The sequence below is a fragment of the Dicentrarchus labrax genome, unplaced genomic scaffold (assembly GCF_905237075.1).
Source record: "Dicentrarchus labrax unplaced genomic scaffold, dlabrax2021, whole genome shotgun sequence".
NCBI classification, from domain to species: domain Eukaryota; kingdom Metazoa; phylum Chordata; class Actinopteri; family Moronidae; genus Dicentrarchus; species Dicentrarchus labrax.
The window spans coordinates 1,184,257-1,198,663 of NW_026136723.1; the positions used below are offsets into that span (position 1 = coordinate 1,184,257).

The 14,407-nt window shown below is 40.7% G+C and overlaps 1 protein-coding gene across 7 annotated transcripts in view; it reads right to left on the reverse strand.

Annotated features, from left to right (window-relative positions):
- Positions 1 to 2,379: 2,379 nt before the first annotated feature.
- Positions 2,380 to 14,407, reverse strand: part of LOC127357431 (protein FAM131B-like) — a 50,151-nt gene continuing 38,123 nt past the window's right edge. For 2 of the 7 annotated variants that reach the window (XM_051389652.1, XM_051389649.1), the window contains 8 exons: positions 13,995 to 14,100; positions 9,678 to 9,896; positions 8,922 to 9,062; positions 6,735 to 6,890; positions 6,472 to 6,641; positions 4,812 to 4,946; positions 3,761 to 3,898; positions 2,380 to 3,527 (listed from right to left, as the gene is read on the reverse strand). In XM_051389652.1, coding sequence (XP_051245612.1) covers positions 3,300 to 3,527; positions 3,761 to 3,898; positions 4,812 to 4,946; positions 6,472 to 6,641; positions 6,735 to 6,890; positions 8,922 to 9,062; positions 9,678 to 9,896; positions 13,995 to 14,100 — 1,293 coding nt within the window. In that variant the 3' untranslated portion in view covers positions 2,380 to 3,299. The other 5 variants (XM_051389650.1, XM_051389651.1, XM_051389655.1 and 2 more) reach the window with 5 other exon arrangements.

Below are 14,407 nucleotides of genomic sequence, written 5' to 3' on the forward strand. Positions count from 1 at the left end.
TAGCAGGAGGTTTCATCAGATTTCCAGATGGCTGGATCATTTTTGAGATACTGTGGTTTCATAACTTCTCTGATTAAATGAAATATCCAAAACAATCAGTAAAGTTTTGATAATTTTGTATAGCTTTAAAAAAAACACTCCACATCAGGGTATCCACAAGGTCTTATAAAGTCTAAAATCCAATAATCTGAATTTCAGGCCTTAAAATGTCTTAAATATGAGAATTTAACCATTATGGAACCAATACCGATTTTCCTTCATGTGCTTTGTGCTTTTTTTGCCAGTATGAATGTAAAAATAGGTATTAAATTGCATTCATAATGGTCTCAAAAAGGTCTTTAGTATTAAATTTCCCCCGTTGAATTCTGCAGAAACACTCCACATTCTCAGTATAACGACTAAATAAACCTGATTGTAAATTGTGTAAATTGTATTTAAATTGGCAACCTAACACAACATAAGCACTTTTAATCGACTGTCATTAAACCTATTTTAGGATTTTTGTATCTACCTGTGGTTTCTTACCTTAATTGCCTTTTTTCAACATAATTTTGTTCAAGTATGTGTCACTTATTCAGGAGATGTCATTTTGAAATGAAAGTCATTTTACTCATTTAGTCAGTGCTCTTCTGCAGACCTCTGTGCAGTGAGGGATTTGAAATGATCTCATTTAGGAAGAAAACTTTTCTATTACCTGGCATGGACTCTACAGAAGCAATTAAAGTGACTGAACACCAGTGCAATTATACAGCATGACTGACGTCTCAGTTATTTAAATCTGGGAAAAAAGATCCACAGTAAGTTTCACTTCCACTGAAAAAGCACTAACTTCAGTGTTGCGGCGTCCCTCATTTCCTAGTGGGGTGTCACTTTTTTTTAAACTTGCGCTTTTCAGATGGGATCTGAGCCTCATGTGTTTGGACACTGAACAATTTACAGGACAACATGTCCGAGCAACAAGAGGACAAACAGAGGACAGATGATTATCGCGGCGCTCAGGGGCATCGTGGGTCTTGATCACTGGATTGTGAGAGTGAATCCTCCTCTCCACCAGCTGTAGGTCGAATCTTTTAGAAGAGATTATGTTAAGTGATGTCACAGTAATGCTTGATTCCTTTTTATGTTTCACACACACACACACACACACACACACACACACACACACACACACACACACACACACACACACACACATAAAGTTGTAAAATACCTTTCAGTTTTTTCTCTGACCTTCCCAGACATTGTCATACTTCTCTCATTTCCAGTCTTTGAAGTCACAACACCATTTTTAACAGCCGTTTGACTAAAGGATGTTGCTTTCAAGGTCTTTCTTATTATGAAGCATTCATTTATGTATTAATATGTACTTTGATATTTTTGAAATGGTTAATAAACCTTCATTTAAAAACTTTAATTAACAAAAACAAACTGCTTGCCACTGACTGTGAAATGAAAACACACACACACACACACACACACACACACACACACACACACACACACACACAGAAAGCCTTCAAACAAACCTGGATAACAGCACTTGAATGTTCAAGGGCACGTCTCTGCCTCCAGACCATGACGAACTCTGTATGGCCCGGTTTAATGAATGAGGCGGCTGTGATCAGAACAGTTCAAGTGTTTTAGTGAAATTGATGACTACACGAGAACCACAACCGCTTATTGAAGAACACGTGACCTTCACACTGCAGCTTGAAGAATCTACAGCATTTAGGTCATACCCGCTCTTTGCATTTCATTTTTTTAGAACTTATTTGAATTTTACCACCAGAGTGACATTAGACTTTCAAGACTTGGTTAACTAAAGGGAGTTAAGCCTAGGCACACAGGAGAATGTGCCAAAAGTCGGGTGAGAGTCCCAGTATTAATGGTAAATTATGTTTTGACCTATCATTAGGCCCTGCAGTAAGTATCAGCCTGTGGCGCCATAAATCTACTGACCCTACCTAACCCTGACTTCCCGTATTAAGCTGCCTCTAAATCCTTCACTCACCCCAGCAAAGAGCAGATACTGTGCAGATTGACCCGACCTTACTGTATATCTTCATTATATCCGCTTAGGCTGAAATATCCAGTAGTTAGCAACCCATATGGTATAAACAGTAGTTGATATGAGGGCATTTTCTTCTGGACCTCAGTTCTTCAAAAGGCTTACGTCTTGAAAAAGCTGTATGGTTAAGATTTGGTTTTGTGGGCAGTCTTACTGTAAAAAAAATAAGTTTTTGGTTGGGTACGTTAGGGGTTAAGAAATACATTATCTCAGTTTAAGCTTAAGACAAATGTGTGTGTATATGTATCTGTGTGCACAACATATGTATCTGTGTAGCAACATATGGTGGAACAGAACAGCACCAAGAAGAATCCGTTTCCCAGAATATATATATTTTACACACAAAGCTACATTCATACAAACATACGTACATACAGTCTTACATTCATACAAATACATATCAGTTTATTGGATTTTTTTCTTTTATTATAAAAAGCAATTTGATATATTATTACTTTGTATACTGTGTTATACTGGTAGGGCTAGGTCACTGTTAAAAAGCATGCACTTTCTGTTGGTTGTGTCCAGATCATGTGTTTGCAAATGACTCCAAGTGTGTGCCACAGGTCACTCTTGAGAATCAGATTGGACTGGGTTTACCTCATCAGAACATCTTAACAAGCTGTCAATCAAAGCAAAATACATCAATTAGCAAATCAAACTCTCTTGGACCAGCTACATTTTCCGTTGTGAGGCGCCTACTTCTGGTCCTAAACGCAACTCGAACCAAGCACTCAGAATTACTTGCAAATACTTTTTGACCCAAGTCTTGTTGTGTCCATGGTTGTTGTATTGCACTGTATTTTCAGCTGGCCCTTCCTCTCCTCTTCTTGTCCTACCTTCATCTACACTTTTTTTTTTATTATTTCACATCCATCCATTAGCCTACTGTTCAGCTTTTAGTCCTGGTTCTTTGGTCCGAGTGGTCCAAACTTCTTCTCACACAGCTTGTTTCAGCAGTCACTGAATTGAAGTCTCTTAAATTTTCATTTTGTGTTCATTGTCACATACATATTCCACATTTCCTGCTGTAACTTAGAGGGGGGCGGGAGGGGGGGGCTTCTTGGCATTTAGTTTGTGTACATTACATCCCACGTTTTCATCTGAAAAAGTTGCATTTCCTCGGACTCAAAGTGGGTAAATAGTGGGGAGGGGGTTGGGGTTGGGATAGAATAGCTTGATTGATTATTGAAGTATTTATTTCCTGTTTTTGTTTTTTTGGCCCTATAATTCAGTTGGTTGCAACAACAACAATAGAGCCCTCCTCCGCCTCTTCGTCCTTCTCCAGCAATTGGACAACGCAGGGCGTAACGTCAAACGGTTTCCTCTCCGCGACAGATTCGGCAATCTGTAATGGCAGTCCTGGGCTTGAGCCTCTAGTGGGGGGGACCTCCTCCCTCAGCGGGGACGGGGTGAAAGAGCATGGCTCCGGCTCCAAGGTTAATGTTACCTCTTCTACCTGTAAAGACAGGAAATTAAGCGTTAAAAAGACAGTTTGGGATGCTACAGTTGTGTTGTACCACAGGTAAATAAGGCTGTAATCTTTTACATGTTTTCCTCACTTATATAACTCTGTCTTCTTTCTTAATCGACTGCCTTCATTTTAATCAAATCTCATTGATGTATCAGTTTTTTAGTTTTGATTGATTTATGATCAAACTTTGGAGCAAAGATGTTGTAGAGGTAACTCACCTTTGTCAGCTCCTCCTCTTCCTCTTCATGCTGCTCAGGAATGTCTTCAGACTCTGGTTCAGGCTCCTCTCCAACTGTCTCCACTACACCTCCGACCATTTCAGTCATCTGTCCACTCAGCTGTCCGACAATGTCCACCTGTAACCAGTTTCTGATTTAATTGCTTGTCTTTTTTTGTTGCACTGGTTTTCAACAGGTTGCATTCTAATACATCAAGTCTTTTTCAGGTCATGGTCAATAGTCACAGAAAGACAAAGAAGACAGAAAGGAAGAAAAGAAGGAAGGAGAGAAGATGGACAAGCAGAATATGAGCTCCCCTGTCCCCACCACAGTTTGGTTTGCCTGTGCAGGACATCAGAGAGAAAAGACAGATACTTAGGTAGGTACAACAGACACAGATGCTGAATCCAAATGCTTAGAGTTGTAAACTTGCGGACTTTACAGCATGCTACTCTGAAGACCGGGCAGATTTAAGGAGGTTCCTTGTCAAAATTCATCAGGTCCATTTAAGGCTGTCATGCAGACTTTTGGCAGTGCTCCATGCAGATTTCCAGCCTGTCTCCTACCTTGCTGACTTCCCTGGCAGTTTCTCCCATCATTCACTGCACTACAGATGTGTGCTAAATATGCCTGCTGATATAAACAAAGCCAGATCCAGAAGACAGAAAGAAATTAGCCAAGATGTCAAACATGATGGAAAATGACCAAAATACCTGTGCAGAATATTAACATCAGCCTGATATTACTAGTGCACTTTATTTCACCTTTGAAGACACGTGCCTGAGAAACGGGATCAAAGAAGATAAACCTTAGCTTCCTACAATAACAAGAGAGTATTAAATGCATAATAAGACATGCTCTAATTGCTATGATGACTATTGTCTCTCTGTTGACTAAATGGACATGCTTGTCCAGTTTGCCTGTGACTGTATATACAGTCACGCACCCCTGTGCCCTTGCAAACTCTCATAGCTGTCACAGTATATTAAGCTATCATCTAGTCCGCAAAGTCTGTAATCTGACCATTTGGATTCAGCAGGCAAGTGCCTACGTGGTGTGCCTCAACCTGCGCAGCTCCCCACAGGTCAGCTAGCCGAGGGTGGGTGGGAGGACCGAGACTGTGGATGGTGCTGTTGGGAGTAGCTTGGAGGGAATGGGAGGCACTATGTGGCCTGGGCTCCATGGACTGTAGTCAGATAGGAAAGGAAAGAAAGAGAATTAATGAGGATTTACTGTAAAAAGCTTCATATACTTGCAAGGGGTTGATTTGGTTGTTGATCAATACCAATAACTCAACAGTTTCTTGATTTTAAAACTCTTTTTTCTTTCTCCACTCAGTACAGATTTAAAACGCTCCAAAGGCCCCCCCAGCTCCTGACATTTTCAGCTGCTCAATAATGGACAATGGTGCTATACTGACATATTGCATCACAACACATTTCAGCTAGGACGGTTTAAAAGCCTTGTCGTGCCAAAACAAAAGACGAAGCCTTTTTATTCTTCCAGCATTTAGCGGTCTTTGCCAGAGACTGGATACGTTTGCCAGCTTTTGTTCACTCCCTTCTGGTCACCGATGATGGTCTGCATCTACTTTCAATACCTCTTTAAATTATGACTGAATGGTGCTGCAGGAAACGGGGGAAATGTCTCAGGCTCTTATGCATTGACTGATGCTGAGTGACTGATTGAAAAGCTTTATTATAAATGTAATGTAATATATTCAATAGTCTCTTTCACAAGGGAAACCATATAATACACACAGTAAAGCTAACAAGCTCATTTCCATTGCGGTCTCGGATCAGTACACCTTTTCTAAGACACAGTCCCTGACCTTTTCAAGTTATTATTTCATAACCCTCAGTTATTTAATGAGCTCTGAGATGTACCAATGCAAGAGCAGCCAACAAAACTGAAAAAGTCTTTTGGTGTCACAGTTCATCATGACTCACTTCATTTGCAGAAAACCTCCCTGCAGCCTGAGAGCTGGAAGTCAGCAGCTCAGTTACACCAACAGAAGCCACACAGTCCGCACATCCAACCGGTTTAAAGGAAAATGATGTTTGTTATGTTGATAACAAAACAGGAGTCTACAGCCGCACAAGCAGCTCTGAAAGGCTGCACCTAGGCACAGCTAAATGCTAATGTGATGGTTACTATATTTAACATCTTAGTTTAGCATGTTAGCCCACTGACATCAGATGATTAGCACTACTAGAAGTCTAGCTGAGAACCGTGCATATGTGTGCAACAATATGCACCAAGTGGAAACATATTTCATTAGATTGAATCTGTGAACTGATGGTGGCGGCTAGATGAAAAGTTAAGAGATCACCAAAGTCATTATGATTCATTGTATCCAAACCACAAGGGCCGCCCAAAATATCATAGTATTCCATTTAATAGTTGTTGAGGTACTCAAATTTAGAGCAAAGTGGTGGGCTGACCCTCTGACAGATCTAAAAACAATAAATACATAATCCATGCAGCGTTTATTTCACAATGTACTAGCTGATGAAAATGTGCTATATAACAACATTTGAAAGCGCGTTGGGGTAGATATACTACTGACCTGTTAATGATTTTGCTCTTACTATGTGTGCACAGTACTAGTGACATGCTGTTACCTCTCCAGCAGCAGTTTGGTCAAATTTAGATTAAATTAGAGTCATTAGTAACACACTGCCTAAATGAACAGTCTTGTTTCTACTGACCTGTTGTTGGTACTGCAGAAGCTGTTGCTGCTGGTAGTGGTGAAGGTGCTGGAGCTGTTGGAGCTGGTTGTGCTGCTGCAAGGTGAAATGAGTCTGGTGCTGCTGAAGGTAACCGCCTACTGTCCCCTCATACCCCTCACCAGGTGTACCCCCTGCTCCACTGCTGCCACCTGGAATAACCATAATACACTTTACCACAGTACCTGATGCTCAGACACACAGTCAAATGTTTAGACTCAGTGTAGAGGAGAGTCCATCCTCACCAGTTGCCATGATGTAGGAGCCTGCAGCAGGAGAGGCCACGCCCGAGGGCTGGCTGGTGATTGGTTCCCAGGCATCTGAGGACGACAGGCAGTACAGGCCCTGTGAGACGTAGGTGTGAGGCCAGACATCCGCAGAGGAGTGGTGGAGCACCTGGTCTGTACGGGGAAAAGCAGACAGGTGGGAGGAGTGAGACACAGGAGAACTTAGTTCAAGAGAAAAAGAAAACAAAGAAAGTATGACAGAGATGGATAAAAATGTAATTTTAGCAATAAAGAGGAAGAAAGCAAATTTCACGTTGCAGATTTGTAGTAACAACAAGAGTCACAACCACAGATTCACACAAACATTGATTTTAACACCACTACCAAATCAAAAGGTGTGGTGGCAACAACTACATTAGAATACATTAAAATTCTGCAGAAGAGTTGCTCACTTTTAGATTCAATTTAAAGACTTTCTCATCATTTTCTTCTTTAGTGAAAATCAAGGATTTTAAAATGTCCATGTTTTTAGATGACACATGACATGAAGCCTGTACACAAATTAAAAGATTTGAGCAAATCATTTTATCCACATGCATCACAATGTTTTCCCCAGGATGTAAAATATGCCTGTAGGGACAGGTTTGAGACAAAAAACACGAGACACACAAAAGATAAGCAGATAAATAGAAGAGACTTAAATCCAAGCAGACCCTAAGCTGTTGATTTATTAGCAGCATAGTTTAGATGCTCTTATGAAGCTATACACAGGGAAAAATCTGACCTCATCCAAAAGCAACAAACTGTAATAACTTTAATAGGAGTATTATTATCCTTATTAGCCTATCTGTAGCAGCACTGTCATTAGTATAATTCATGGAGGGGAGCTGAACGCTCAAACTGAGAAACATCCCCTCGGTCTTAATGCTGATATGAAGTAGCTTTTTAATTGTTGCTGTGTTGGTGTGTGTGTGTGTGTTTACTGTGCGTGTGTGTTGGTGTTGCAGGCTAGATAAAGCACAGAGCATAGCACATATGGTGTTGTTAATGAGAGCAGGGATAAGTCCTTGTGCTAACCTACAGGGTCCCTCAGGGTTTGGACAGCGCTCTGCTGTGCTAAACACCAGCAAAGAACTAAAAGAGAAACAGTTTACCGTGTTAGTCTGTGTACATACACAAGTCCAGGTTTCAGTGGATTTTTTTCTTGTTTTTGAACAGAAACAGCCACAGAATTGTTTGTTTTGTTTAGATTTTCATGACGTTTTATGGCTGTTCCTGTGAGGTCGCCTAGGCAAATTGCTCTCTTCCCATCCTTTCTCTCCGTTTTATCATCCTATGTGCAACTAAACTAAACGGACATCTTACCACCTGAGGCTCAAACCACAAATCAGGATATGAGTTTGTCTCCCCAAACTGTTTTTGTTTCATTCAGCCAAGTTTAAAGTGAAATCCCCTTGACTTTACTTTCCATGCAGTCCCTTTTCTTATTTGAATACAACCCATCTTTGAGAGTTTGGCTAAATGTTCTTACCCAAGCACTCATGACTCTGCATCAGAATGTTTTTCTGATATTTCAGAAATGACAGGCTGTCATCTGGATTTGTCATTTGGACGTTTTTGACCAATTGCCTGGGAGCAGTGAAAGGCAGAAATGTGCAGCTGTGTGCCTGCCCTCTAAAAGTCCTTTACAGCTGGTCGGCGGAATAACTGACGTGGCTGTTTTTAGTTTCCAACAGGGCTCTAATTTTCCCAAACTGTGCATCTACGCATAATAGAGAAAATAGGCGTTTACTGTGTGGTCCAAATACAGGACTGAGTGTGAGGTGTGTTTAGAGCTATCCACTACAATGAGAATACAGTATCTGTAGTTATACTGTAACTGTATTAGTGGTTTAGGGAGATAGGCTTCAATGTGTTAAATGAATACAACTACACAAATGACATATCCCCCTCCCGTATATTATATAACCTCTGACTGTAGGTTTATGACAGTTCCAGATCCTTGCAATGCTTCCACACTATGTGCCATCAAGGCCAGGTCGTCATTGTAAATAAGAATTGATTCTCAGTTGACTTATCTGGTTAAATAAAGGTAAAAGAAAATAAAAATACAATATTCAAACCAAATACTGCAGCAGTTTACAACTAGAAGCACTCAGAGCTGAGCCCATGCAGCCATTTGCAGAAAGGTTTAAATTGCAGTACCTCTGCTGGTGATGCTCTCCTGGTTGACCTCACTGAGATGAGCGACGCTGCCCTGGTTGGAGCCGGCTCCCATACTCTCCCCATCCATCGAGTTCCAGCCAAACAGAGTCGCCTCAGAGATTGCAAACTGCTGCATGATGCCTAAAGAAGGGAGTGAGATTAGTGTCGATGCTCGCTAATGATTTAGGAACAGCAACATGTAATAATGATCTTTTAACTCACAGAAACATAATTAGAAATGCATAAAACAAATCCCAGTCCCAGCTTCACTAACACATACAGAAGTTAATTAGTAATAAAAACAAACAGGATCAATAGTCATGGTGGGGGGGTGGAGGGATGGAGGAGAATTCAAAGTGTCCATTCAAAGCGGGGAAATCTGTAAATGTTGTCGACAACAAAAACGTGTAAATATCTGTCAGATATTATTAATTCTAACTTTTTTTGTCATACCAGATGAGCCAGAAGCAATTAGATTTTCCAAACTTGAAGTGAAGAAAAATTGTGGGTAGCAAAAATTGATATTCAAGAAAAAGTGTTTGCCAAGGCAAGTCTTCCTTCTAATAAATCTTTCTGGACTTTAGGGGCAATCCTCAAAAGCATGGGGCAAAATGGGATTGTCAATATTTCACAATTATTGTGTTTGAACTTCATTTGTGCATTCTGAAATGTCAAATATGCTTTCAAACCATGCAGATAACTGGTCTAAAACACCTTTCTGACACCGTTGCACCTGTACATCCGGAAGTCCCTCACCTGCAGCAAAGCGAGCTTCCTTCTCGCCATCACTGAGGTCGCTGTAGGCGTCGTTTTCCATCCTCCTCTCCTTTTCCCTCTGCAGGTTGGTATGCCCTGCGCTCCCCATCGGCCCTGCAGATGGTTTGCCCCAGCTCTGCCACTCGATCATGTGGGCAACACGACCCTGGGCCATGGCAGTGGGTTTGGTCACTTTGTCCTTCATGGAGCGACTCACACCTACAACAGGTACGGGGGAGCAGCGAGGGCAGACCAGGAACACATGCAAACACAAAAACACAAACACACACACACACACACACACACACACACACAAACATTGTCAAAACTACGTCTGGCCTTTGCAGTTGCCGACAACTCCAACTGAGGCTCGGGGGGGGCAAGTAGAATGATAATGAGAAACTGTGTAATGTTGTAAGAAAAACTGTTTAATACGTGGAACTATAGGAAATAATGCCAGTGGGGTAACACATGTATAGTGTGGATGTAGTCAGAGAATGGGTATGAGGACATGGTAACGACCTTGCAGCTAAAGCTAAATATATTAAAATCAATTTAGTAGTAGCTTGTCTTGTGTGCTAATATCTTGTTTCTTTAAAAAATGATCTGCCCCGTATTCACACCTGCTCTGTACACCCTCAGTCTTTCTTGTTAACCATTGAGCCCTCCTCCTGGAGTAGTTGTGGGTTGAACTCCTAGCTCGAGAACACAAAAATCACTGCTGCTCTCAAACTTCCATCAGTGGAGCAAAGCCCCAGAATATCTACCTGCCACATCTACAGAACGCTCATCAAAACCTTTTAAATGTGTCGCTTTTCAATTATTACTCGCATGATAATCATCTAAATGAGACAGTCACCACTCACCATCTATTCATATCAAACACATCATTATCTACCCTTTTTAGATGATAATGATGTGACTGACTACGTTTACATGCACAACATATTCCAGTGTTTGCCTTTTTTTCAGAAAAAGACAGTATTCCTACTAAGTTGTTTACATAGCCGGGAAAATTAATATTCCAGTCATATTCCTGTTTACACACAACTTTGCATACTCTGGTTAACATAACTGTTAATAACGTACTGTACATCTTATGGAGGAATTTCCCTCCTTTTCCCTCTCTCATTTTCCTTGTCATCCTTTTGGTTTAGTTTGTGTACACACGCACAGAGCTGACCTTAAACACGCACCATGTGTGTAAAACGTCAAAAAATGAGACACATATTCCGAATGTGCTGTAAACAAAGAGAGCTCCTAAAACCTGAATAATTTATCCCACATGTCTTAATCTGAAAAATGCTACCTTTGGAATAAGGAATATCCAGACGGAATATGCGGTTTACACGACCCTTATCAAATGTGCGATATTATTGTATTCAGAAAGAGTGGAAAATGAGTGTGCATGAAAGCTCAGTCACTGATATGAATGAGCGGAGAATGATGTCGAGCACCCGTCAGACAAATGTCACATAGAGGTGACCTCGTAGAGCAGTGATTATACGTGTCGGATATTTTAGAACACAATCATTTTTGTAATAATAATAATAATGATGATGATTACAAGAAGGTCTGCGGCCTCCTTTTTGTGGGTTTTTTTTTCTTTTTGAGTTCAATATATTAAAAATTTCTGGAATCTAATCGACTAACAGTGTGAAATATTCAGTTAACTGTATGACTAAACATACTATGAGTATTTCTTGAGTAATCAAACAAAAGAACTGATGAATCTGCTACATAATACTGCTGAACTTTGCAAAACCTGCTAAATGTTTGGTCAGGCAATGGACAGGAGTGAACAGGTCAGAGGTCAGGTGACAGGAGCTGGCAAATTGGACAGAGTTGCCTGTGTACTCCTTAGAGTTTGTTGAACTGAAAAGAAAAGGACAAGGATGACGGCTGGAACGCTGACAAACCCGTATTAATAATTAAAGCCATTACTCATCTCCTGGTAAACAGAATAAATGAGATTCATTATACTTTGCGTAATTAAAAACGTGTTACAGAGACTGAGAGAGGCAGAGGAAAGTAATCCTCGGGTGTAAACAGAACGTTGAGAAGCGTCCACTGGCAAATCTCTGCCCAATTAAGATGCAAATACAGGATTCAAACTAGGGACATATACACTGAATCAAATGCTTGTAGAGAGGCTGATCGATAAAAAATTTAAATTAAAATCAAACAGGCATGAATAAACAGAGATGGAGCTTCAGAAAATTGCTCCCCCGGTTCAAGGGGCAACTTACAGGCTGAGTTATAAATAGAAACAGTTTTTCTCCTTAGACAAAGAGAGCCAATCTCATTTGAAAATCAAACACTCCCTGCAGAGTCTAATTGGGGATGGAAATAGGAATGAAAGAATGGGGATGAGGGATGAGGGAGGGTGTTGGGGTCTTGGCTATTCAAAGGCTATAATAATAAGGCTATACACTGTTAAATGATACCAACAGATTTATTAAGAAAAGTGCACCAGACACAACAAAAAACATTTTTTTTTTACACAAACACTGAGGTGCTACACTTAAACACTACAAAGCACAGAGCACTACAGTTTTGAAGCACAAAGCACGAGATAGCACATAAGAGGCACCGGCCACTTGAAGTCACGACACTGCACAAAAGAGTCACTACTTCACAAATATTGGGCCACACCGCCACCAGCACTGCCACATTACATATTTCCCAACACGCCTGTGGAGATGCTTCAGTAAGTAAATAAAGTAAGTAATCTCACTTACTTTAGTCTCTTTGAAATCAAAGATCTGATTGGATTTCCATCAATGACTCTGCGAAATGCGTCTGTCATTGACGTCTGTTGTTGATATCAATGGAAGAGAAGGGAAAGTAGGAAGTGAATAGGAAGGGGCACCCACAGGGGCGGCCATGTTGGTTCCAAGCTCCTCCTCCTCCTCCTCCTCCTCCTCCTCCTGTTCTAGAGTGAAGTTGTCTGTTGAGGCGAGGTTCGATTTACAAAATCCGCCACTTATGGCAAAAGTGAAAAGATCTTTCCTGTTTTTTCCAAGTGTGTCAGGTGATTTTTTTTTAGCCTGCAAGCAGTGCAGAAACCAAGTGAAAGAAGAAGCAGAATGGAGTTTTTATTTTATAAACTAATCACAAAGAAAGTTGCTCTGGATGCAAAAACTGTTTAATTAGTTGAGTAAAACCTAAGTGGATCCAAGTGTTAAAGGGGTTTAAACATCCCTGGTTTGAGTCTGACTAGAGAGCTTTGCTGTATGTCTCTCTCCACTTATTTTCTGTTAGCTTTCTAAAACAACAAAAAAACACTGCAGCCTAAGAATGAAGCCTAACCGACAACCGTGAATGGTATTGGACATGTGAATACATTTAAATACAATTTAAAATAACTTTTCATTCAAGTGTGACCAAAGCCTTCATGCTGTTGTAAAATGAGTTTCTTAATTAGCTTGTGCTTAATCAAATTGCTATAGACTATTTGGAGCTTGAACCCAGATCATTTGTGTGCCATTTATGGTTTATAGTTATTAGAGCTGTTGGCTCCGTGATATTAGCATCCTCCTCGCTTTAGGTGTCTTATTTTAATCAAGCTTCAGGCTACTGATGATTGGTAGAAAAGTCAAGGTTCTGCGTCGGTGGGGGCATGTTGCTTTGGTCACCAGTAAATATAAACCATGGGGGGATGATTAAGTAATTAATACACTTGAAGAAGGAATTTACCACTCAAAGTTCTTCTGTCTAGACAATTGAGATGTAAATAGTCAAACTACTGTCTTTATGTTAGTAATCTACCGGGCATGTGCTCTAGTATGTATTTAAAAGGCCATCACAGTGTATTTCTCCACAGTGTTGCAGCAAAATTTGCCCAAATTACATGTTTTTTGCTGGACAACTTCTTTAACTCCATTCTGCAAAGTGGAATGAGTGGTTTGTTTGCCGAGTAACATAATGAAGCTAAGGCTAAATGGAATAGTAACCCTTGACAGAATTTCAATCATGATCAGTACTAATGAGTTGAGAAACCTTTTAGTTGGTTTATATGCCCCATTTACTCTCATTCATACTGTAGCAGCTCTAGTAAAAGTGTGTTGTTGATTCCGTTTGGTGATAATCGCAAAACCAAACCTCACATTGATCATTTGGCTGCTGCACTGCTCTGGCACCAAATAACCATCTGAATATCACACGAAAAGAAACCAAAAATGATCTTTTTACACAACAGGGAACAGGAAGTTTAGCCCCTGTCCGTTCTCAACAACAACTTCACCCTCGACCCTCTGGGGAGCACGTGGAGGCAACATGGGGGCTGTTTTACCATCTAGCAGCACAGACACACACCTGACACACCTGTCAGAGAGGACTTAGCCAGGGCACCGATCCCATAGGAGTTGGCGGGCTTCCTCTTGAGACGAGGCAGAATGGAAGTAGTGTCCTCCATGGACAACTAAAGAGAGAGGGAGGGAGGAGAGGTGTGGACGAGAGAATGTAAGAGGAGGGAGAATGTCGATTAAAGGAAAAATGCAATGTGACAGGAAAAAAAAGACAAAATAAGATGAGAGAGAGGGATAAATGCAAGAAAGAGACAATGGAATGAAAGAAATTGAGGTGAAGAGAGCAGATGATTGAAGATTTGGAAAATAGTTTGAGGGAGATAGGAGAGAAGAGAAGTTGTCACAGAGGGAATAAGAAAGGAGGGTTAATTAACACCTTGTAAATGTCTTACAGGGATCATTGATTGAAAAGACGAGAAT